Here is a 26,376-nt window from a genome sequence, read left to right as displayed (position 1 = left end):
CTTGTAACAACGCATACTAGTTAAGTAAAAAAAAAGGCTTTGGGCACAAATATGGGACCTAAAGGTGAAAAAAGATAAAAAACATAGAGAAACTCAAATGATGTACGACCTTAGATTATTACTACTACTTGGATAGATGAATGAAATTCCATCAACCACAATCTCTACCTTCAAGCCTTTTTTTGTCCTCATCTAAACACCATCCCCCCACTCTCGCAACCTCCAAAACCAAAACTCCCCACAACAGGTGTGTATTGACTTCAATTTTAAATAAAGACAGACTATGTACGAACTACAGTTGTAACTCTTATTGGAGGGAAGAGGAAAAAAAATACGGAGCAGTTAATTTAATTCCACCACCATCCCTTTCCCCTCTCTCTCTCTCTCTCTCTCTCTCTCTCTCTCTCCCCTTAGCTTGAAGAACAAGAATTTGAGTTTAGTACTAGCAACCCAATAACTGTACAAATTTAACCGAATCTTCCTTCTTCTCCTCCCCACCCAACCCCCCTTTTTCTACCCACCCCTTTAACCCATATCCCCAAATTCTCTTAAAAATTGAGTCTTTTTTCGTTCTCTCCCTTCCATGATACTTCACCATGTCCAAAATGAAGCATTTACTCCGTAAACTTCATATCGGCGGTGGTGTAGCCGATCAGCATCCCCACCACCCCCCTCATCACCCCCCTCCTCCTCCACCTCATCACTCTCCTCCGCCTTTGCTTGATCCGAATCAGCAAACGACGAACCGGTTTGAGCAATCTGGGTCAACTTCATCTGTGTCCCCGACACAATCTGGGTCAACTTCATCCGCATTGGTGAGAGCCGCGGCTGAGTCGAATTCCGGTTCGGTTTCGGATTCTGCTGACTTTAATTACTTCGAGGAGGAGTTTCAGGTTCAATTGGCTTTGGCGATCAGTGTTTCTGACCCGAATTCTCGTGAAGATCCAGAAACGGCCCAGATCAAAGCTGCACAAGAGATTAGCTTGGGCTGTTCCCCTTTGGAAAATCCTGTTGAGTTCCTTTCACTTCGTTATTGGGTATGAATCAATCCTCCTTTTGGTTTACTTTATTGCTTTTGCAAATTCTCAATTTAGGTTTAATTTCAACATTTTTGCTTATGGATGGAAAAAATACTGAAACTTTGCTTCAAATGATCCTATTTGGCCACATAAATTATCTAAAATTAGACTGCCTGACCTTTTTTGTTATTATTTAGGGGACAAGGTAAGGGGATAGTGAGAATCAACTCACACCTATTGAACAAAAGACCCCCACCGATACTACACGGCTATACACGTCTTTCATAATTGGACTGCTTGAACTTTTGCTTCTAGATAGCATCTAAATCATAGGCCTCTGGTAATAGGATCAAGCTATAAATCTCAGAAATTTCAACTTGACAGCCAATTAAATTAGCTTAAAATTGGAAATTAGGCTTTATATTTGAAGCTCTATTCATTTCATTGTAAGTGCTCTAGCTAGACAGTCCTCATCTCCACCTTACACATGTTCCATGTGTTTGCTTAAATGTATGATGTAACCATCAATCCCACCGACCCCGGGGAATGCATCTTGAATGGATTTTAACCTACATTCTTGGAGCAACATCTAATTTTTGTTTTGCGTACGTGTCTTGTTCTAAAAACCTTTTAATTCAATCTATTTTCCTTTAATATCGCCTCGTATAAAATCTTTTAGTATCCCCTATAAGAAGACAGTGAGTGTAGGTTCCAACTATGAACTATGGGGTTGATCTAGTTGCTATTAATCACTTTCCTCCAAAGCCTTTAGGCTAAGCTAGCTATTTCAAGTAACTAGATTCCACAAAAGACAGATATCCCTTTTAATGCATCAATCGATTGGATCTTGTTACATTTAAGTTTTAGATTACCTCATTATAAATGCTCTATCTTGTAACCGTTGTCGTGTTAATTGAAGCGTTATCCATCCACCTACATTTTGTATTTTATGGAGCCATTAATGAGAACCCCCACCCGTGCACGACTCTTTTTCGGTTGGATTCAAATATTGTTTTGATAAAGTATCCTTTAATTGGGAATTCTGCAATAAAGCAACAAAAGTCTAGTTTCTAGCTATTTGACTATCACTGGTGGTGTTTTATTAACCCGATTTGAAACTTACCATTGCATATATTACATTCCACTAAAAATGCTTTACAAATTTTAAGTGAACCAACTTGATTCATAACTAAAATTAAAAATAGCCAGTCTAACAAAATAACATGTCTTTAAAGTAAAGTAATATGTTATTGTTTTTAAAAGATTGTTTGAAAATAAACAGATGCTAAAAGCTTATAAGTATGTCAGATATTAAGAAGTGAACAAAACTTAACATTTTGGTTCCGAGTTTCCTTTTGTCATAGAAGGAGATACCTACACTTTACATTCAAAAGTAATGTTCAGCCAATGCTTCTTAATGTTTCAGCTCCGAAATTAGATCATTTGAGTATTCTTAAATATGAACCTTTAGAGGTTATTTCAGATTTTAGTATAGTCAAACAGCTCCTTGTAACAATTAAAATATACTGATAAAAAAACAATTAACAATATAAGCTTGGAGGTCAATTCAAATTACATTCTTCATCTTTCATAACAACACCATCATTTCATGGAACTAAATAGATGCTTTCTGCACCATTTTAATTAGGCGTTATCTAGAATGTAGAATTTATTAGGTATTTATGTTTAGCTACCCCTAGTATCTTCATGTGGGTTTGACTTAGTTTATCTTTTTGATAACTGAAAAATATCTCAGGGCCAGTGGCACACATTTCGAAACTCGGTGGATAATGGGCTCACTTTTCTACCCTTCTCCACTTAAATATTAGGCTTTTATTTGTGAAATTGTGGAAGAGTTCAAGCTCGTGATGTGCGCCTAACCTGCATCACATGATGTATTCTTACGACCAAAGCCTAGGGGCATGTGGGTTTGACTTAGTTATGTTAAACATATGGCATTCTCTACCTTAGTCTTTTTGGCTTGATCTATTAGGAGCAATGAATTTTGTAAAGTAGGTTCAAATGATTCAATTTGATTGAAACTCAAAATTTTGAACATTAAAAACATATTACCCAAGCCTAAGGCTGGTTTACTACTCACTATTTTGGATTGGTTTAGGTAGTGATAATCTAAAATAATCTCAAAGATCTTCAATCAAATCCTTGGGACCCCAATTTGTAATCTACATAGGTACAAGTGTTGGGTATTGGTGCATGTCGATGTACTTGATCCTCGTCTCTGAAGTTTATGGTACATGGATATGGTAAACATTGGTGCTTGCAGGTTGAGTCATCACAAGTAAGCACTAGAAGATTGATATAAAAATTTCTATGTTCAACCTTTTGCATAGTTGGTCTTATGCTTCTAGGAGTTCCTTAGGTACTATTTTTGAGTTTTCAAGATTAATAAGTGCAATACCACATTTAAATCATGGGATAGCGCTACTAATATAGTGGATGAACTTTGGAGTCTTCTTAGTTGCTATAATTGCTTTCGTCCAAAGCCTTTAGGCTAAATTGGCTATTTCAAGTGGCTACACTCTGTAAAAGTGATATGTCCCTTTTAATGCATCAATCAATTGGGATCCGGTTACTTTTAAGTTTTAGATTACCTCATTAAAAACGCTCTACCTTGTAAACATAAAACTTATTGGCCAAAGAATTAGTTTGCGGAAAATCTAGCTATAAACTTAATTTAGTTCTGAACTTGTGTTATATTACTTTTGGCTATGAACTCATATCAGTTAAAGCACTCATATCATCTTCGCCATGCACTAGTCCTTCTACTTTTGCATCAACCCACCTGCAGGGCAACCTGCTCCTCTACACCAAAAGAACAAAAAGAATAAGAAGAAAAATGGTAGGGGTGTGCAAAGGTTGAAACCTATGCTCTAGTTGAGATGTCTAATTTTGTGTGTCTGCATGGTTTGTTAACTGGAGTTTATTTTGGTCTATGTTTAATTGAAACTAGTATTCAGACCCGCGCGTTGCACGGAGAATATTAAATATAATTTTTCATGAGAAAATATTACTTGAAAAATACGATACACACAAAGAAGCATGTAAATGATATTATTTTATGAATGTGTAAATGCACTGGATATCCATACATTTAAGTCTATTCAAATTCTACTGTTTTTTCTTGAAATACAATATTATTATTTAAGTACTTGAAGAAACTGAAAAAAAGTCAGGATAAAGTTTGCATTTAAAATGTTTAAAAATATTTATCATCTTTTTGTTTTCTTCATGAACTAGTAGATACTATTATTATATAAACCCGTCAACTGATAAATGTTGGTGTAAAAATATGAAAACAGATCAGTAATAATATAATTAATAGGTTGAAAAGTTGCCTCTTTTGATAGATATATATCCCTTGGAGAACATTTTGGCCGACCAGGAAACCTTGCTATGGTGCATAATTCCATTTGTACATTGTTCGTACCAATTGTCACTGTTTGCGAGAATGCTGAAATCTGCTGGCGTATTTTGGTTCAGATATAAATTCTGAGAATAATAGGTTTTAGTTAAGAAGACGCTGGTGATGGAGTTAAGGGCAATAGTTCTTTTTTTTTTAAAAGACGTGGGTTTTGGGGTTAGGTGTTTTCTAGGGATAAGATTAATTACTTATCTTTTAGAATTTAAATGTTAAATTAATTTTTTAGTCATGTTGCCGTTTGGATAATTTTTACAGATTTTTGTGTTGATAGTTACAAAATTACATCCAACTTCCACATAACTTAGCAACAAAAATCATAAAAAGAACTTTCACGTCCTATGTAATTAGAAATGCCACATTTCACAACTATATTAGCAAAATTAACCACACTAATTCTAAACTAACTAATTTTATTATATTATTTATTTATCTTTTCCTAATATTGCCAATTGTCTTGAGCAATGCCAAGTGACTTATTATTAGGTTGCCACTTGGCTTAATGTGGATACTTGAAAGAAGAAATCGCATAAATAATTATTTGCATAGGAGAACGTGGATAAGAATCAATCATGGAGTTAGGTTAGAATTGTTGTTCCAAGCCCGCATTTGGGAAGATATCAGTAGTGGGGTTGAATTTTCTGGTGATTTGTTTTTTCCGTCCATTTTTTCTTGTTTCTGTGTAAAAAATATTAAGTATATAAATAAATTACAAACTGCAACACAAAAAATGTGGGAGAATATTAATTTCTTTTTGCATTGAAAGGTTTAATAAATAAATCAAAAAAACTACCAAACAAATGTGGGAGGAAGTATTAATTTTTTAAAATTGGCAAGTTTAATTTTTTTATTTTAATTTTCTATCTTCTATTTTAAAATAATTTTGAAACTTTTGTTGGAGTTTTGTCCTAAAATTTTAAACTTGATATGCTATAGTGATGACACTTGGCACAAAATTCATCAAAATAGTATCAAATCTTTGTCTACTATTCAAAATTCTTTAATTGTCTAAATTTATCAATAAGTTTTATGAGTGATATTTATTTACTTTATTTTTTCAGTCAATTCAAATTATAAAAATCCAAATATTATATTTATTTCCTCTTTTTGTACATTTTTTCCTATTGCTATATGATTAATTTTCTCATTTAGTATTTTACTTATAATTAAAATACCCTTATTTTTTTTATTAAATTGTAATTTTGAATTCATCAAAAGCATAAAGAGAGAAGCCTTTTATTATTTGTTCAAAAGTCTAAATAGAGAAGCCTTCTATTATTCATATTCTTCAATTTGTCTAAATTTATAAATAATACTTTTGTCTATTATTTACTGACTTTATAATTTTATCTTGGTTATATTTTTGGTGTTTAAAAGTTTTTCATGAATAATTATGAAATTTATTAAGTAGCTTTATAGTATCTTGACACTTAGCTTAATCCTATGAATAAGTATTTTTTTGTCCTAAAATTGTCAAATGACTTTTTACTATGCTGCGACTTGGCTTAATATGATGTCTTTGCCTCTCTTTTTAATATATATAGATTACATACTTAGTACCGTGGCAGAGAATAAGACTTTGGCTCATATGCCTAATGTGCATATTGTGAAATTTGAACGCCTGCTAGATTCCTCTCATTATTTAACTTAGGTAAACACAACTCCAATTGACTCTATTTTGTCAGAAGTGATAAATCCTTCTAATACAATGATGACAACAATTATGGATATATCTCAAGCTAGTTGGGCTATTAGTGATATTACTAATACCTAGGTTTAGATTATTAGTACAATTTTTTTTTGAGAAAGGTAAGTTTTTTATAAATCTCTAGCGCAAAGACTGTGCTGTGAACGGTATTTACAGTTCAAAAAGCAAAAGTAATCCTTAATCTTCTTACAAGGATTCAATAATGTCTAATAAAGATTCTGCCTTTTCCATGATTTATTCCTTACAACAAAAATAAAAAAGAACAGACAACTCACTGTGATTTTCTGACTCATCGTGATTATCTGATTTGGGCTGCTTGGTACTCCCTTCAAAACATCTTGAGTTTCTTTCCCTTCAAATTGTCCACCAAATACTTACAGGTAATATTCTCCATCATGTCATATGCATAGTTCCTCCCATTTGTATAAATTAGCGTTGTCAGAGGTTCCGTGAGATGCCCTTAAGCCTTCATTTAGAAGGCGCTTCATTGAAGGCTTAACCATGTTTAGGCGTCTGCCTAAACAAAACCAACCAACGTTCGGGGATCGCAATCTTATCTAATCTCACGTTAATTTTGTTCTTCTCATGCTGGCTAAGCTTCCAGTGCATATATTTTTTCTTACTTCTGCTTATAGTAAACTCTTACTCTAGAGTGTTTCACCAAAACTTAAAGGTAAGTACTATAGAGTAGATGTTAGACCTACTTGTTGTATGAGGCGGAGTGTTGACCAGTCAAGAATTCTCATGTATAGAAGATGAAAATAGCTGAAATGAGGATGCTGAGATGGATGTGTGGGCACACTAGGAGATAGAATTAAGAATGAGGATATGCGGGATAAGATGAGAGTGGCCTCCGTGGTGGACAAGATGCGGGAAGTAACACTGAGATGGTTCGGGCATGTGAAGAGAAGATGCATAGATTCCCCAGTTAGGAGGTGTGAGAAATTGACTATGGTGGGTCAAACGAGAAGTAGAGGTAGGCTAAAGAAGTATCGGGAGAGGTGAAAGGCAGGACATGCTACAACAGCTTACCGAGGACATGACCCTTGATAGGAGGGTGTGAAGGTCGGGAATTATGATAGAAAGTTAGTAGGTAGTTAAGCATATTTTTTTTCATACCAGTAGTATTAGTAATTTTCTCTTATTTCCTTATTCTTAGATTTCTATTACTACCTGTTGCTTCTTTTGCTTCAGTTATCTTATTATTTTGTTGTTAGGTAGGAGTAAGGTCTGCGTATACACTACCCTCCCCATACCCCACTTGTGAGATTACATTGGGTTTGTTGTTGTTGTTGTTGTACTTTTACTTATCGTAAACTCTTACTCTAGAGTTTGTGGGATTACATTGGGTTTGTTGTTGTTGTACTTTTACTTATCGTAAACTCTTACTCTAGAGTGTTTCCCTAGAGTTCAAGCCTTTGATCGACTCCCTTGTTACTTCCATCAATTAACACGCTATTGTTTGCAACAACAAAACAACTATGCTCAGTCCAAAACAAGTTGGAGACGGCTATATATATTTTCACTGATCATATTCAACACAATATTGTATGCAAATAGTAAAAATGATGGAACCATATTGTACTATTGGTTAGTTCATCCATAACTAGAGTAAACAAGTGTGAGATCAAAATAGATTCTTGGTTTAAACCAAAGGTTATGGGGAACTCACGTATATGATATATCCACTTTTGCTACTTGTAGCGCTCATGACAACCCCTTTGCACAAAACCTTTATGATATTTATGTGCTTAACATGAAATTATGTCTTCTTTAGTACCCACTAGAGGACTTTTTCAGACACTTTCTCGTACTTTTCTTTTGGGTAAGTTAATATCATTTGGAGATTCTACTTACTCTCCCTATGAGTTATGATAAATCTTCTTAGTGAAAATATAGCCTATGTTATAATCTACTGAGCATAAATCCAAACTTGTTCTTTGTCACCCTTGTATTGTCTTCAAAGTCTACATTCTCTCACTCTTTCCCCAAATTTATTATGTTGTAGACACAATTAAGTAATTAAAAGTGAGTTCTCTCTAACATTTTAAACTTTTAGATGAGATAGTCACACTCTTCAATATGGTATTTGAGCCAAACTCATCCCTGTAGTTGTGTTTCCCACTGTTGGGCTCCCGTTTTCAATTATTCTTGCTCCAGATGTCTAATCTTGAGCGTGTGAAGGGGTGTTAAAGTGTCCCATATTGGTTAAGGAAATGAGTTGTTTGTCTCTTTATATGTTCTTGAATAATCCTCACCACATGAGTTAACTTCTATGGTTGAGTTAGGCGAAGGTTCATTTCTTTACATTTTTAGATGAGATGATAACACAGTTCTACATGGTTTCATAGACAGAGGTTTTGAGTTCAAGTCTTACCTCCACTCATTATCTAACAAAATGTTCAGGCACTTAGACCAACAAAAAGAGTTAGGTTTGTATGTAAGAGAGTGTGTTGAAGATATAATTAAGTAATTAAAGTGCGCTCTCTCTGACAGTTTAAACTTTTTGATGAGATGATCATACATCTCAACACATTGTATAATCATTCTCATTGACGCTAGCGTAACATTAGCCTGACCAGCCTAAAAGGCATAGCAAAGCCTAAGGCAAGCACAAAAGGTTGTTTTCGTACATAAATCCACTTAGTTTGTCACAGAGGTGATTGAACAGGTTTCTTGCTTTATAATACTGCCATTTTTCTCTAGCCAAATGCACCACCAATAGCCAATATCCCAGTTCCATTAGTTCCATTAGCCCTTCTTACCGTGACCATAATTCACTTATGCAGTAAGGAGCGGGCCAATTTTTTTTTTGATAAGGTAAATTATATTAATCAAAAGGGAGAGAACTCCCGTATACACGAAGTATACCAAAAAGTAGAGAATTTACATCAGGACATGATTCTCTACAAAAGACGCCCGATCTTCTATACAAGTAGGGGCTAAATGAGTGCACCAAAAAGCGATCAAAGATAAAAGACTATTCTTAAGATGTGAAAAAGGAGACTCAATCCCCTCAAAAGCTGTCCTATTTCTCTCCCCCCAAACTATCCACATGAGAGCTAACGGGGCGAACTTCCACGCCTTTTGCTTTCTTCTTCTACGGAAACCGGCCCAGCTATATAACATTTCCTTTACAGTGCTTGGCATCACGCATTGAACACCAAAAAGATTTAGGATTGCCCTCCACAAAGCCGAGGACACAGGGCAATGCAACAAAAGATGATCAACTTCTTCCCTTAAGCTTTTACACATGTAGCACCAACTAACAAGTGTAATTCCTCTCTTTCGAAGATTTTCAGCAGTCAAGATCACTCCCCTCGCCGCTAGCCATGCAAAAAAGCACACCTTCGTGGGCGCCCTAGGAATCCAGATTGAGAAGTATGGAAAAATGGCCTCCTCTCTCACCAACATACTCTGGTAAAAGGACTTTACGGTGAACAAACCATCGCCACGCAAACCCCATCTTCAAGAATCACAAGATGGCTGGGGCCTGTCTTGCCCATATAGCAGTGTCAACAAATTTTGGAGTTCCGCAATCTCCCAATCTTGCATGTTCCTTCTAAATGAGAGGTCCCATACTACCCCCCTTCATGCTTCTTACGAATCTGTTGGACCATCAATTCCTTCTGGTTTGAAACTCTGAAGATGCGGGGGAAGGAGACCCTCAGAGTATCCTCTCCACACCACCTATGATTCCAAAAGCTGATTCTCCTTCCATCTCCCACCCCGTAAGTGATGTTGCCACTGAATGCTTCCCAATTCTTCATGATGCTCCTTTACATGCCACACCCGAAAGGTGTTGTGATTGCCTTGGTCCTCCAACCCCCTCCCGTGGAATCGTACTTTTCTACTATGACCTCCCTCCATAGAGCATGCTCTTCTACCCCGAATCTCCACAGCCACTTCCCCAATAAAGCTCTGTTGAATACCCTAAGATCTTTTACTCCAAGTCCACCCCACTTCTTTGGGGAAGTGACTGTCTGCCAATTCACTAGATGGAATTTTCTAGTTCCATCCGCCGCATCCCAAAGAAAATTCCTTTGAAGCCGCTCCAGTTTTTCTGTGATGCTCACCGGAGCTTGCAACAAGGACAAGTAATAGGTGGGCATACTCGATAAAGTGCTTTTAATAAGTACTTCCTTACCGCCTTTTGACAAATACCGTTTCTGCCAGCCTGCTAATCTTTTTTCAACCCTTTCGATCACTGGATTCCAAACCGTAGTATCCTTATGCGAAGCGCCCAATGGGAGACCCATGTAAGTAGTGGGAAGGGAGCCCACCTTACATCTGAGAACATAAGACAAAGCATCAATATTAGCAACCTCATCCACCAGAAAAATCTCACACTTGCCGAGGTTGATTTTGAGTCCTGATACTATCTGAAACCACTGCGGGACCTGCTTCAGGTAGGTCAACTGATCCATATCGGCATCACAGAAAATCAGGGTGTCATCCGCAAAAAGCAAATGAGAGACTCTTCGGGCACTGAGCACCCCGATCAGAGCTGAGAATCCTCTCAAGAAGCCTCCGCCCGCCGCACGATCCATCATTTTACTCAGAGCATCCATCACTAGAATGAATAGCATAGGGGGTAGAGGGTCACCTTGCCTGAGACCCCTGGAGCTGCCAAAGAAACCACACGGGCTACCATTAACCAGGATAGAGAATCTGACTGAGGAAATGCAGAAATTGATCCATCCCCTCCATCTTTTCCCAAACCCCATCCGCATCATAATGAAGTCCAGGAACTCCCAATTGACATGGTCGAAAGCCTTCTCAAGGTCCAACTTGCATAGTAAGCCGGGTTCTCTATTTTTCCTTCTGGAGTCTACAAGTTCATTTTCCACCAAAGCAGCATCAAGGATCTGCCTACCTTCCACAAACGCATTCTGGGAGGACGAAACAGTCACGTCAAGAACCTTCTTAAGTCTGTTGGAAAGCACTTTAGAAATAATCTTGTAAATGCTCCCCACGAGACTAATAGGCTTGTAGTCTCTGATACAAGATGCACCTTCTTTCTTAGGCACAATAGTAATAAAAGAAGCATTGATACTTCTCTCGAAAACACCATTCACATGGAAGTAGTCAATGGCTTCCATCAACTCCCCCTTGATGGTGTCCCAAAAGAGCTGGAAGAAGGCCAAGGAGAAACCATCAGGCCCGGGGGCCTTATCACCAGCACAACTCGACACAGCCTCGTGCATCTCCTCTTCCTCGAAAGCCCTTTCTAGCCACTCACTGTCTCCCTCCCCTATGTGGTTGAACTCTATTCCCCCCAAAGTCGGCCTCCAACTAACTTTCTCTTTGTATAAGTTCTCATAAAACCCCACTATCGCCCCCTTTACCCCCTCCTCTCCCTCAATCCTCACCCCATCCACAACTAAGGACTCTATGAAGTTTCTCCTTCGATTTGCAACCGCCACCCTGTGGAAAAACTTGGTATTCGAATCCCCCTCCTTTAACCATAGCGCCCTCGATTTTTGCCGCCAACTAGTCTCTTGAGCTATTGCTAACTCGACTATTTCCCTCTTAACCTCCCCCAATCTCGCTTTCTCAGATTCATCTAATTCCCTCGCCCCTTCCCCTCTTTCTAATTCCCCCAATTCATGCATAAGCTCCCTCATTTTAACCTCTACCCTCCCAAAAAACTCCTTATTCCACCTAATAATATCTCCCTTGAGCAATTTAAGTTTCTTCGAAAGACGGAATGAAGGTGTCCCTGATACCCCGTAGCTTGTCCACCATTTTTTCACCTTGTCACCGAATCCTGGCACTTTCAACCACATGTTCTCGAATCGGAAGGGAGCACGCACCCCCCTCCCTCTGCATACATCTAGCAAAATAGGCAAATGATCCGAAGTCAGCCTAGGTAAAGGAATCTGCAGCACATTCGGCACCAGCTCATCCCATGAGGGCGATATCAGGAATCTATCAAGTCTAGACCTTGAGTTGGAATCCTGCGCCCTGGCCCAAGTAAACCTTTCCCCTGACAGAGGAAGGTCAATGAGAAAGTGATCATTGATGAAGTCAGAAAACTCCTCCATGGCCCTCGAAATCAGACTACACCCTAATCTCTCCTCCGGGAATCTAATAGTGTTAAAGTTTTCCCCTAGAACCCATGGAATGTTCTATTCCCCCATCACAATGGCCAGTTTCTCCCAGAAAGACTCCTTGGACCCTTCTCCTATCGGTCCGTACACTCCCCCAAATCCCTCTCTCCACCCCACTCACTCTATCGTTGATAGGAGCTGCTAAAGAAAAAACTCCCTTCTTAATCTCCTTTACCTCCAAGCTTCTATCATCCCACATTAGAAGAATGCCCCCGGCACTTCCCACTGCTGGGACCCAGTCATATTTTACCCAACTACCTCCCCAAACAATCCTCACAATCACATCCGACAAAACTTTCATTTTTGTCTCCTGAAAACAAACTAGGTTAGCACCTCACCTCTAACTCCCACTTTGATGATGGCCCTTTTGTTTGGGTCATTCATCCCCCTCACATTCCATGAAAGAATCTTAACTTCCATAAGTAACAATATCCCCCTTTTCCCCACCCCCCCAGCCAAGCTTCCTCCCTTCCTTCTTGTCACACACCCGGCCCCTTCTCTGGTACACCACTACATCCCCTAAATTATTTTGCTTAACACCTTGACCCAACTCCCTCCCTGCACCATCATAAAGACATTATTGCTCAATCTCCCTCAACAGTTCTAACACCTTATCTTCCTTCCCTTCAAAAGAAACACCTAGAAACTTCCCAAAGTTTAATAGTTTATCCTCCATCCAGAAAGACATATCCCTTCCTCCAATCCGTGACGAAATTGGGCAGACGTCTTATATATGTACCATTTCCTTGCTCCTACCAGAGGAATACAAGACCATAGCATTGCTAGCACTAGGAATTTTAGGTGCCGAAAGGATCTCGCCATTTCCTTGAGGGGCAGCAACCTCTGAAATTAACACCCTGCTGATATAGGAATGTCCAGAAACACCAGTAGGGTAGCAGGGAGGAAGAGAGCATGGAACCCTTGGCGGCATATTAATTGAAAATACTGGTCAGGCACTAATATCAATTGGGGCATGCTCAACAATCTCCCCAAAAGTATAACCTCAGCACAACTAAGCCCAGGAGCAGGTGAGTGGGCGATGGAACTGGGTCCATCAGAGGCGGGAGGCCGTGGAATAACAGCACCATCTTTAGCCGGTGTTGCCCCTGAAGCAGCGGCCATCGAAGAGGGTCGCAAGTCACTAGAGCTTGGTGAAGAAGTGCCACTATGTGAAGCACCATTGGTAGAAGAAGGAGGAACGACTGTTCCCATATGCTTAGGAGCCTTATCAGGCGCAACTTGAAATAATCTGGGCCCCTTAGGATCAATTCTAATAGAATTGGGAAAAGTTGCTGGGCCCATGTGAGGAGGCCCATGCCTATACTTGCTGAAAACTTGCCCGGCCCTATGATAATTAGAAGAGGATCGGCCCATTCTGCCTTTCCAGCCCGCATCACTAACCCATTCACGTCTTTTTCTCCTGTTAAAATTGTCTTTCTCTCCCAAATTCAAACCTCCCGTCTCTTCTCGATCTAACGTCTGATTCCGGCTTAGTCCAGTGATCCGGTGAGCCCTCCCCTCCCCTCAGAGACTGATTTCCCCTCCCTCAGAGACTGATTTCCCCTCCCCTTCCTTCTATTTGACCTTCCCTTTTTTTCCGCCACTATCACAGGCATAAAGATAGGGCGAAATTCAGGGCTCAACCAAACCCTATAACTCAAGTAGCCATCTTCCACCACAGTGGGCCAATTATCCATTGAGTTTCAAACCGTGCCCCGGTTTGGCCCTCGGGGATTTCTCGATTGTTAAAAAACATTCACTTATGAAGCATGAAGAGTTTAAGGAGTTCAGATACGATGTCTGTAAACTCAGGAGACATGTATTAAGCGCTTCTGTTTGTTTCCAGTTTAGCTTTTGTCATTGCTTACTAGACGGGCATGCATGTATTTGTTGTGTAAAGAAGTGTAGATGTTTTACCACAATCAGAAACATGGTGTTCATGGAGTTGGGTCTAACTGGGGAAAAGAAAGATTAAAAAGATCAGGGACATAATTAAAGGTAGTGACTGGACGAAAACATGTACTCCTTTTTTTCCAATTAGTTGTCCTATTTTCCTTTAAAGAAGGATATTCCGAGCCTTGGCACATCCCTTTGAATTTTGATAGCTTTGTTTAGCCTCCTTTACTATGTCAGTCCCTCCATATTGGTTATGGCTGATCTGAACTTTTTCTTTTGATAAATATGTCTAATCTAAACTTAATGTCTAATTTTTGGAGAAAAGGTATTTTTATTCCTAAACTGAGCGGTATGCATGTCAATAGTGATGAATAATTTAAGACTTTTTTCTTCTCCAATTGAAGTGTCGGGTTAGTGTCATAGTAGTATTCTAAAAGTTGCTGCTTCTGCAGATGATAACATACAGTTCTTTTGCTCCAACTTTGCTTTATAGGTCATTCCAAAAGTTCTTACTTTCTTAAAATGAAAAGAGTGTTTAATTTCATGTCAGTGAAAGGTAGGATTGGATTAATGTTTACATTATTTTGAAGTAAATGCACCAAGAAGTTAAAGTTTATCTCTTTATTGGACCCACACTCACTTAATATTTAGTTCTTACCTTGACCCTATCTCCTATTGAATTAGAACATTCAACGCTGACAAAGGCCGCAGTATAAAAGTATTAATAAACACAGTCGCCGTGTGTGTATAAACAGTTACCGTTACCAGTTTGAACTAAGTTTAGTTCGTAACACCAGAGAAACAGATTTTCACTTACTGTTGCCATGTTAAAGTGTCGTTTTGCACATGATTATATCCTTGTGTTCAAAATTGGACTATTTCTGGGGAGGAATATGCTTAGATCCTTAAAATTCTTGACAATATCCTGCTACCTATATTTTTGCTGAAAACACTTTCAAGATCCCATGCTGTTCTTGCTTGTTTAACTTTTAGCAGAATTAGGGCTGTCTCTATTTAGCGTTTTGTTTCCTGTATTCTTTACTTAATTTTTGCATCTTAAGTTTCAATTGGTACTAAACCTCCTACTTGGTGTTAATGCAGAACTATAATGTCGTAAATTATGATGAGAAAGTGGTGGATGGATTCTATGATGTTTATGGAATTAATTCCAGTGGTGTGGTTCAGGGGAAGATGCCTTTATTAGTGGATCTAAAAGCAGTTTCAGTTTTGGATAATGTTAATTACGAAGTTATCTTAGTAAACCGTGCAGCTGATATGGAACTGCGGCAGCTTGAGGAGAGAGTGTACTTCATGTCCCGGGAATGCCGAGCTTTGAAGAAGGTCCCGGTTACAAGTTTTTTAGTTGAGAAAATTGCTGAGCTTGTTGCTAATAGAATGGGAGGTCCTGTTAATGACGCAGAAGAGATGTCGAAGAGGTGGACTGCAAGGAGTTATGAGCTAAGAATTTCGTTGAACTCTATCATTCTTCCTCTTGGCTGTCTTGATATTGGACATTCACGACATAGGGCCTTACTCTTTAAGGTGACAACAGCTTCAATCTTCCCTTACATTTCTTTACTAGATTGATATGGATGATTAACTTGCTTTAGGATAAATCGGTGTTGGATTCAGTATCAAATGATTTGGTACTCATTACCATTTAAGTATTCAGAATCGAAGTATTCCTGGGCTAACTTCCACATTTTTATCATCTGTAGCACCCATTATTTACTTCAAATAGATCTTTGCATGTCTGTCTAGGTTCAGTGGTGAAATTCATGCTTTAGCATAAGGGCATCAGGCATCTTATTCAAAATGAAAAGCAGCGCTAATTCTATTGTTTTTCAATGTATTTACTCCTTTTGTGATCGAATGGAAAATATGGAAAATTTCTGACTTCCAAGGGTAAATGATTGACTTTCTCTTCTGTACTAGTTCATTGCTGGGTTGTTTTCTTTTCTAAAGAAGTCACCATTTTCTCTGATTTCTGTTGGTGTCTTTCCCAGACTCATGCTTCTAACCAATATGGATCATTTAATCTGCTGATAGGTACTTGCTGATAGAATCAACTTGCCATGCAAGCTCGTTAAGGGAAGTTACTATACTGGCACTGATGATGGAGCTGTTAATTTGATCAAATTTGACAATGGAAGGTAAACAATTTTTTGATGGGCATATTTCCTGGATGTATATGTGAACTATAGTGTTTGCTGAAAATATTGGTTTGTGTTTTGAACTTTTTTAAGAGTAAATTTTGTTTTGCTTTCTCAAAAGTAGTATTTCTAAGAAAAGCTTTCACAGTGGCTATCGAGTTTCTGATCTCTCTCTCTCTTTTAAATCTTTTCATCCATGGACCTTGGGGCGTAACTCAACTCCAAAAATTAGCTTTGGGGGGGGGGGGGGGATTGCTCAGGACCCTATAAGGAGACCACAACTCATTTCCTCAACCGATGTGGCACTTAACATCCCCCCTTACACCCAAAACTGGACAATTGGAGCATGAATAACACACAAGGGCCCAACATGAGATTCACAACAACATGAATTGATGGGTGTGGCTTTGATGTCACGTGAAGAAATGGACCTTGCACCTAACTCACCCAAAAAATTAGCTCATGACGGGGGATTACCCAAGTCCACAATCCATTCCCTCAACCAATGTGGGATTTAACACTCTCAATTCCTTCTTCCTTGTTTTATTTCTCACACACCCTGTTGAAAATCATACAGCGCAGGTGTAAGGTTTAGAGGGTTTTAGATGGGTAAATGCTAGCTTCGAAAAAGATGTTGCACTCCTTTTAGCCTGTTCTCATTTTAAGTATAGAGCTGCTTGAGCGACTGAGCAGATATGCTTTTGATTTTGAAACAAGTTTGTTGAACTTTCTGCATTGAGACTACTGCTATACTTAAATACTTGCAGATTTATATTATTTTGCGAGAATAACCGTTTTAGTTTTTCTTCTTTCTTGTTTCGGTTATCAAGTAGATGAAGTTAAGGCATACCCAAATTCGTCTTTGTAAAATTTAGTACTGTTTATACTTGTCAAAAAAAAGTACTGTTTATACTTGTCAATAAAAACTAGTACTGTTTATTTCCCACTGTACAATCTCTTTTCTGTTGCCAAGTAATTAGTCAAAAGTTTACTGTCGGCTGGCTATTTTCATGTAGGATATTTGCTATTTGTCAGTTCGTTTGCCTTTATCTTCTGTTTAGTTCTTTAACCTTCTCTCTGTAGAATTACGACCATGAAAATTTAGGAAATTTTCCAGTAGGATCTGACTGATTATTGGTTTAACGTGCAGTGAATATATAATTGATTTAATGGGTGCACCGGGTGCCCTGATTCCCACCGAGGCATCAAGTGGTCAGTTACAAAGTTATGCAGTAGACGTGCACAGTGTTACACCACTTCCTGCTGGTGGTACTATCATTTCAATTCCGGTATTTGACACACAAACTGGGACGGAATCAGGTTCAGTTACTGCTGCTCATGGAACTGCCAATACATGGATTTCAAGGGCTGAACCAGCTTTCTACTGCATTGAAGCAAAGGGCGGTAGTGGAAATAGTTCAGTTAGAACTGGAAGCACGAAGTTTGAGCATGACTGTGGAAATCTCCTTCCATCATCAGCTAGATTATGTGACACTTCAGCAGTTTCCCATGATAATACATCCATGGCACAGATAACGCAAGCTAGAGAAGCTTATGAGCATGTGAACTGTCCTGCAGAAAACACAGATGTTAAACTTCGAGATGTTTTTCCAGAGAGTCAAATGTATTTACAATCAGATTTGATTTTAGGAGTTGTTGCTGGAAAAAATCAATTATCAGAGAATAGGGTTGTTGGTACTAGACAAAGTTCAGAAAATAACAATCAGTCTCTTATAGCCTTCACCGGGATGCAGTTCCCTTACAGCATCACCTATGAAACCGGCATTTTGCAGCCCAAACAGGAGTATACTGTTACTGCACCTGGAGACAATGCATTAAATGATACTTCAGGTGAGAGTTTCCCACCTGTTAGAAGTAGAATGGATGAAACAATCCAAACTGGTGATGGAGCTTTTCTTGGATTTTAATTTATCCATCTTCGTGAAATGAATTCCTAATTGGAATTAGGGAATCTTTTTTAATTGATTCTTTATCACACTGTGATATTTTACATCCTTGAATGGCCCCATTCGAAAACAACGGGCTGATGACTAAATTATCAACGACTGACATTCCTTATTTCTATTTAACAACGTATGCCGATACGTTGTTGTATTCCTGCAAATATTTCTCTTTCTAACCAAACAATTACTGGTACACCTATTGTGATTCCTCATACAAGAGTCAAAATGGGGACAAGCATCCATATGATCCCATAGACTTCTTATAAGGATTCCAATTTGGAAAAGAATTGATAGTCTCTATTCCCTATCTTTATTCTCCATCCCCTAAATTAGCCTAGTTAGATTCAATTTCCTTTTTTGTGGATTTCTTTGCTTATCGCCATTCTAAAAGAACAATCTGAAAGTTGTTTTGCTTGATGAAGGTGATAAATGCTATAGGGAGAAGTTTGGAAATATTTCAGATAACAACTGTGCATACAAAGACAAAGAATCAGCTAGTAAAGCAAGGGAAATAGTTACTTGCATTCAGTCCAAGTCTTACACGGTGCAGAAGGAGCAGCTTCCAATGCTACGCGGGGTGGCAGAGTGGGAAATTCCATGGGAAGATCTCCATGTTGGTGAACGTATTGGTATTGGTAAGACCCAGTGCTTTAAGTTCATTTTCTGTGATTGTACATGGATGGGCAGTGCAACCTTGGAAAAAAGTCTCTGTGGCTATATCTAAAATCAAATTTAAGCTTACACCTTTTGCCTTTCTGTAGTAGACATATGAGTACAGCTATCTTGTTTTAAAATGATTGAAGAAAAATGGCAGACGGAATAGTTTTGTATGTTATTCTTAAACTATGTAGCTGACAGTTCATATGCAGTTACCAAATGATGTAAGGTTTACTGTTATTCTTCATTACCTTTAATAAAAATAAAACTGTGTACATACTAATGTGTGCTCAGCTATTTAGTATGTTTTCAGATAATAGAGCAGCATCATACTTTTATGCTCTGTAAAAAACCATTTCTATTGATGTTGTTAAACTTGTTCATAAACAAAAAAGTCAGTCATTTTCTTTGTCCTAGTTTATGTGTTTTCAGGCTTATTCATTTTAGAATTTCCTACTTTGAGAATATTTCTGGTAATAGGTCATATGTGAATTTATATGAATAATAAGGTGTAAAATAGACGTATTTAGATGACTTTGTTAGATTAGGTACTTGTCAAAACTGTCTTTTGTGTTGGTTTAACTGCTTTTATTCTTTTGGCAAATTGTAACTTGTACATTGGGTTAGGGTGAATTGGCAGGTGATAAGATCTTTTATTTTATGTATGTGCTATTAGTTACTTAGCCAACTCTTGGGGCTTTAGATCCCCTCCATCTAATTGATAATAGCTGAATGCATTACCTTTCTTAACATGATCAATACACTACTGCCATTCCAAATTCAGTTCATTTTTGGACCAATTTCTGGAAACAGAATGGTGTTATATATGTCAATGTCTTTTAAAAATCATATTACCGAAAGTTATCATAGTACCCCTTTTTTGTATTATGAACACTCCAATTCTATAAGAAGTATACTTTGTCGTCACTGGCCACTACCAATTAACTATCACAACTTCATTCACAGGGCAAAATTTTGGGTTGAGTGCCTCCAGTAATATTGTTTGAGTAGGGACTTTTAGTACTTTGCTACAGATTTCCCCCTTCCCTCACCTATGAGGATTGAAGTCCTTTTATTTGCTTACTTTTAGGAAGCAGATTATTTGTTTCTACAGTTTACCATGTAAATTAGTTATTTGTCTCTGACTGAAGTGAATGTGAAAAACTGAATATCTTTAAGATGGAATGCTCAACATAATAACACTGAGGTGACTTTTCAGGGTCATTTGGCGAGGTATACCGTGCAGAATGGAATGGCACAGTAAGTCATATTTCTGATTTGTATATCTATCGTCTATCCTGAGTAGAATAAGAACCATAGTGCATCAGCTCTATTTGACAAGTCCCTTTTCTGTATGTTCCATTTTCCTAAGAAAGCAAAATGAATTTGTCTTTTTCATGGATTAGTTTTCTAATTTTCTGAAGAGTTCTTTCAAATTGGAGAGTGTTATAAAATTCATATATGTATTGTCAATCTTTTCCTTGTATTCTGAAACAGTAGGAACTATTAACACTACATTTGGGTGCATACACGCTTCTTAGTGCACTCTGTATAATCAATGACATGACAAAATATTTAGGTAGCTTGTACTTCTCATCGAAGATATTTCAAAAGATGTGATTTGTGAAGGACAATGACAAAGGAAAAGAGAAACAAAAAGTAATGCAGCACGGAATCGTATGTGGTTCTCATGATTCTAAGGGGAAGGATAGTTAGGGTTTCCAGTCTATAATTTTAGCAGCACTGCTGCATAAAGTTATCTGTTTTCCTACGTGATATGCTTGGAATAGAAGATGATAAAGCTAATTTAGAAGTCATTGGACTTGCAGTAGCACTCAAGCCAACTGTTCCTTCAGATAATAGTATGCAGTAAAGATAAGATCTCTTTTTTGGTCTCTATATGTAGCTTAATAGATAAGCTGATATTTTCTTCACGAGTTCGTTTCTTCCCATAGTCCCTAAGTTGCAAATTAACTCTCACCTATGCACTTCATTACTCCTCTTTCCTACTTCTCTCCTTACTTAAGCACCTCACAACGTCTAAAATTAGTTCAGCCAGACCCTAGTTGAGCATTTGCTCCTGATTGCATACATATACACTTTCTTTTTGGATAAGAATGCAAACATATACATTCACATGACGGGAAATATCTTGTACATGTAGTAATGATGGTTTCTCTATGCCAAATCAATCTACACCTAGCTTAACGTTTTAACCACTTTTTTTCATTTTCCATTTATCTTAGATCATGCATTCCAATTCACCTTCAATTTTGTGAGCTACTTTTATCCTCCTTAAGATTGAAGAGATTGTGAAGTAGTATAAAACCAAAAATGGAAGTAGCATATGAAACCTGATGTTTAGAAACTATTGCAAGGAGAAAAGAAGGGGCAGTTAAAAGTTTTCCCTTCTGTTACTTGGGTTTTCAACTTCTTTTGCCTAGCTCCCCAAATTAAACTTAATCAGATATATTCTTTTAGAAAGAAAAGAACTTAAACGAAAAAACAGAATCTTCTTCATTTTAGGATTTTAGGGCCTGAATCAGATTTTTTGAAGAACTTATTGAGAACCCTCCTGGCCCAAGCCTAGACACTCTAAGATCCTTCTCCAGCAAAACAAAAGAAAAATAGAACTTAATTCTTTAATTTAGCTATTTAAATGCCCTCAAACTAAATTCAGTAGAAGATGAAGAATCCTAGATAATAATGAAGAATTAGGGAGAATGGATAGAATACAATTTTTGGAAAAAGAGTAGGCATAGTTGTAGGTGATTGACCAATTCCAGCATAGTCGGTGTGCCAGTAGCCTGTGACTGTTGGAAGAGACTGAAAAGGAGATAGTAGAAAAAGTAATTCATTACCAAGTATATCACCAGAGGCACTTGAGTCACTCACCCAAGGTCTAAGAGTGGAGGGCTGAGAGATACAGGCCATGGTTCTGTTCACTCACCGGATACTGGAGGACGTCATTCAAACTCTGCCTTAGAAAAAGAGAATGTCTGATTGCTCGGATTACCAATGGAATTAGTCTGGGCAACATGAGCCTTCCTTGGCGGTTGACCATGTAAAGAGAAAGCACTTCTCACGAGTATAACCAATTTTATAACAATGAGTGCACTTAGGTCAAGAATTTCCCAAGCAACCTCCACCTAGATTCTCTACCGTCTGTGATGCTAGAAATGGTGAAGGACCACTGTGTGGCTAGGAGCAGTAAGAGGTAATAAGCGGGAGAACACCTCATCCACTGGAGGCATATTGGGACTAGCCAAAATCTGGTCTTGCCCTGAGTCAAGATCATTTGGAAGCCTATCAAGTATGAGAACTAAGAACCTTTTTGTCGCTGTTCTAATTGCTTATTAAACACTGGCGGTGACTGGCATCAACTTATTAAAATCCTTCATAACTGCTTGAACTTGTGCCTAATAAGTAGACATGTCTGATTCCTTCTTTTTCAAGTTACTCATTCTAGAAATATCATAAAAGTGGGGAACATCTTTAGTATATTAAGCACGGGCCTTAACCCAAACTAATAGCCTGTTTGGCCAAGCTTATTTTTGGGCCAAAAGTGCTTTTTTTAGCCAAAAGCACTTTTGGCCAAAAATTGAGGTGTTTGGCCAAGCTTTTGGAAGGAAAAAAAGTGCTTTTGAGGAGAAGTAGAAGCAGTTTTTAAGAAGCAAAAAAAAGTAGCTTCTCTCCAAAAGCACTTTTCTGAGAAGCACTTTTGAGAAAGATACACTTAGAAGCAGTTTTCAAAAGCTTGGCCAAACACTAATTATTGCTCAAAAGTGCTTTTCAAATTAATTAGCCAAACACAAACTGCTTCTCACCAAAAACACTTTTTTAAAAAGCACTTTTTAAAAATGTACTTTTGAGAAAAGCACTTCTCAAAATAAGCTGATTTTAGAAGCTTGGCCAAACAGGCTATAAGTAACAAGTTTGGAATGGTCGAAACATGTCCGTCAACAAAAATAACTGCACAATTTAGAAATCAGCATTTACCCCATGTGCTCGGGCCTTTTCATCCACAATCTAGCCTGTTTAGTTAGGTGATCATGGACACCGTGACGCTTACAGCAGAAGAAGCCAAGCTAAGTTGTTAGAACCTCCAACTGAGGTTCTCAAATAATCAGGGCACTCAAGTCTCCAAATCTCATGTTTTTGGACCGAAAACATCAATTCAAGTGACATAATGTTGGATTAAAAAGAGTTCTAAGACATATATAAACTCCATTGTGAATCCTTGTCGACCAATATGAGACATGTTTCCTAAGTCTGCATGTCAACTTGAAGATTTTCTTTTTCACGGGTTTAACTGTTGAGAAATTAAAATTGCTTGACTGACTAGAGAGTAGGTTTGGAGCAGAGAAATAGGCCGAGTACAGGCTGAAGAGAATGCACGAATCAGAGAGAGTAAGCTCGTCAGGATGAGAAATAGACATGGGGTTGAAAGAGAAGGCTCAAATGTTAAGGAATGTGCCTACAACAGAGAGTAGATAATGGCTCGGTGGATTGGATTGAAAGAGATAAGTCCAGAGTGGCTCAATAGGTTTAGTTGAAAGAAGCGCAGAGTGATAACATAGGTTCTAATAACGGGTTTACCAAAATATGTCTCTAACACCATGTGAAAGAATTGGAGCACCCAATTCAAAATACAAAGGTAATTGGTGAAATAGCGAACGGCCTTTATAAATCCCTTTTGAAATGTTTACAGAATCAATGTGGGACATGTACATTCTCTAACAATCATGTAGATGGTAAGTTGAATAATATAGCTTTTTCGTAGTCTCTGTGTTCTCTGGTATCATGTCAAATCTTTGTTTTGGTTTGTGGTTGGAGGTGTCCTTGAAAGTTGACATGTGGTTCACCCACTGTCCATCCATTACTTTGAACTGATAGTTTAAGTAATGAAAGAAATAGACTAGCATCCAGCACCTCTGTGCAAGTAGCATGAGAGTGGTCTGGAATGTTGACTGTAGTATTGTATAGTTATTTAACACACTTTTTCTGTAAACTTAAGTGAACGTAATTAATGTTACCGCATTGCAGGAAGTTGCCGTGAAGAAATTCATGAATCAGGATATTACAAGTGATGCCCTTGCACAGTTTAAATGTGAAGTAAGTTGTACATAGACAAAGATGTGATGTGGAGTAGTACTTAGTGCTTTATGAGCTTTCCTGAAATTTAAGGACCCTGTGTGCATTTCGTTTTGCAGATTGAAATTATGTTGAGGCTGAGACATCCTAATGTTGTTCTCTTCATGGGAGCTGTAACTCGCCCCCCAAATCTCTCTATACTGACTGAGTTCTTGCCAAGGTTGAGAACTCTTTTCTACTTGCACATTACTAACATGCTACGGTTGAAAGTTGGCCCATCTCTTAAATGTTTAGCCTTGGCTTTCTAATCTTGGCTCATGGGATACGTTTTTCAAGCCATTCTCGTCCCAGGATATTTTGGGCATTGTTGCCGGATCAGTTGTGACTTATACCTTTTTCCTTGTGTGCATTCAAATCTTTGTAATGCGTTCACGAAATCATGCTCTTGTTATTTCTTTGCTTTTTGGAGAGCAAACGGGTATATAGTTTAAACATGCAAGAAGCTCTTATATCATCTATAGCTGTATTGCTAGTGATGCCAAGATACTTTTTAGTATATCGTGTTTGTTACTATTAAGTAATATATCAATTTTGTTTTCTCTTCTTGTCTTTAAGTGTATCTGATACCTGTATTTTTGGTGCAGGGGAAGTTTATATAGGTTACTGCATCGTCCAAATATCCAAATTGATGAGAAAAGGCGTATGCGGATGGCACTTGATGTGGTATTTATTGGGTAGTGAATCCCTGGGTTTGTTTCAGTTTTAGTTACCTGTTTGCTAATTATCAACTTCGTGTAGGCCAAAGGAATGAATTACTTGCACACAAGCAACCCTGTCATTGTGCATCGAGATTTGAAGACTCCAAATCTTCTTGTTGATAAAAATTGGGTTGTTAAGGTGCGTCTGCCTTGAATCTTGTAAATAATAGCCTATAAAATTTGTGAGAACTAAGCTTTTGCTTACAACAATCCATGCTTCTGCCATGCTTGAAGGTTTGTGATTTTGGGATGTCTCGCATGAAGCACCACACATTTCTCTCTTCAAAGTCAACGGCCGGAACGGTGATTGCATGTTCACTTTTATGACTCAGTTTATGCCATCTTTTCCAGGCCTCTTTTCTACTGCTCCATACCCATTTAGAACAAAAACAAAAAGCTGACAAAGTATGGCTAAATAGGGTGAGAAAGAGGACTGAAATCTTCAAATTTGCTAATGGCATTCCATTAATTGCAGGCTGAATGGATGGCACCAGAAGTTTTAAGGAATGAACCATCCAATGAAAAGTAAGTTTGCTCTTTATTCATATCCGTCATGGTGCTCAACTTTGTTATGGTTATTAGTTTTGAATTTTATTAAATGAGTTTGATTGCCTGGTTTGCAGATCCGATGTGTACAGTTTTGGTGTAATATTTTGGGAGTTGACAACTCTTAAAGTGCCATGGTCAGGGATGAACTCAATGCAGGTCGTTGGAGCTGTTGGTTTTCAGGGTAGACGCCTTGATATTCCTGCAACTGTTGATCCCATAGTTGCAGAGATTATAAGCGACTGTTGGAATCAGTGCGTCTATTCAACTCTGATATAATTTCACGAGTAGATTTTCAGACTTGTTCGTGTCCACAAGAGTGTTGAGATGTGCACAGTCTGAGAATTGCTGCAGTTTTTCTTTGTATTAAATGACTAATGTCCTTCTTCTCCTGCAGAAATTCTCAAGCGCGCCCTTCTTTTGGGCAGATCATAACTCGTCTCAAGTGTCTTCAGCGTCTTAATGTCCAGGGATTTGAAACTTGTACAAATCAGCAATAAGGTTGACAGGTTAGGTATTGTTGTAATAATAACAGAAGGTTGTTGCTAGGCTCAAAGAGCCAGAGCAACTGAGAATTGATTGCAAAGTCTTGTAGATGCAAAGAAGCACACAAGAAAGCCCTGGATTGGAAGCAGTTGGTTCATTCGAAGTGGGGACTCAACGCAACCAATTCAGAAACAAGCAGATATCTCCAAATCAATGGCTGCACGAAGTGCAGTAGTTGAAGTTAGGTCATAGGGATCGTTGTATGGGACTTGAACTATGTAAAAGGAAAAGGAAAAAAAAGAAAAGAAAAGGAAATAAAATCATTTTTAGTTAGTATTTTAGGCTGATGAATGTACTACCGTTGAGATATGTAATGAGTTCAAAAAACGAGCAGCAGAGGAGAAGTCTCAATTCTGTGAAGGTCGTCAAAGGAAGCAATTGTAAACAGTCGGCCTCTGCAGGTTGTGTACCAACAGAAGAATAAATGGAAATGAGGAAAATTTCCTGCATTACCATCTTCCTTCTCTTTGTTGTGCTTATATG

General features: G+C 38.1%; 1 protein-coding gene across 1 annotated transcript; it reads left to right on the top strand.

Annotated features, from left to right (window-relative positions):
- The first annotated feature begins 206 nt into the window (after positions 1 to 206).
- On the top strand, positions 207 to 26,342 carry LOC104111442 (probable serine/threonine-protein kinase SIS8). The gene is made up of 14 exons (XM_070182533.1): positions 207 to 1,037; positions 15,277 to 15,717; positions 16,225 to 16,328; positions 17,479 to 18,179; positions 18,715 to 18,927; positions 20,169 to 20,209; positions 23,996 to 24,064; positions 24,163 to 24,263; positions 24,688 to 24,766; positions 24,842 to 24,940; positions 25,036 to 25,104; positions 25,277 to 25,326; positions 25,425 to 25,601; positions 25,745 to 26,342. Exons 1-14 carry the CDS (start codon positions 597 to 599, stop codon positions 25,845 to 25,847), a joined length of 2,688 nt encoding a protein of 895 aa, XP_070038634.1. The 5' UTR covers positions 207 to 596; the 3' UTR covers positions 25,848 to 26,342.
- Positions 26,343 to 26,376: the final 34 nt, after the last annotated feature.

The sequence above is a fragment of the Nicotiana tomentosiformis genome, chromosome 8 (genome assembly GCF_000390325.3).
Source record: "Nicotiana tomentosiformis chromosome 8, ASM39032v3, whole genome shotgun sequence".
In the NCBI taxonomy this organism is placed as follows: domain Eukaryota; kingdom Viridiplantae; phylum Streptophyta; class Magnoliopsida; order Solanales; family Solanaceae; genus Nicotiana; species Nicotiana tomentosiformis.
Note: the sequence above shows the minus strand (reverse complement) of the source record. Positions and strands in the feature narration are given on the sequence as shown.

Bases quoted from the DNA above. Each gene is read 5' to 3' on its own strand.
- LOC104111442 (XM_070182533.1), top strand. From the start codon at position 597: ATGTCCAAAATGAAGCATTTACTCCGTAAACTTCATATCGGCGGTGGT. The intron at 15,718-16,224 runs GTGACAACAGCT...ATCTGCTGATAG, and splicing joins ATAGGGCCTTACTCTTTAAG to GTACTTGCTGATAGAATCAA. The intron at 25,105-25,276 runs GTGATTGCATGT...CATTAATTGCAG, and splicing joins CAAAGTCAACGGCCGGAACG to GCTGAATGGATGGCACCAGA.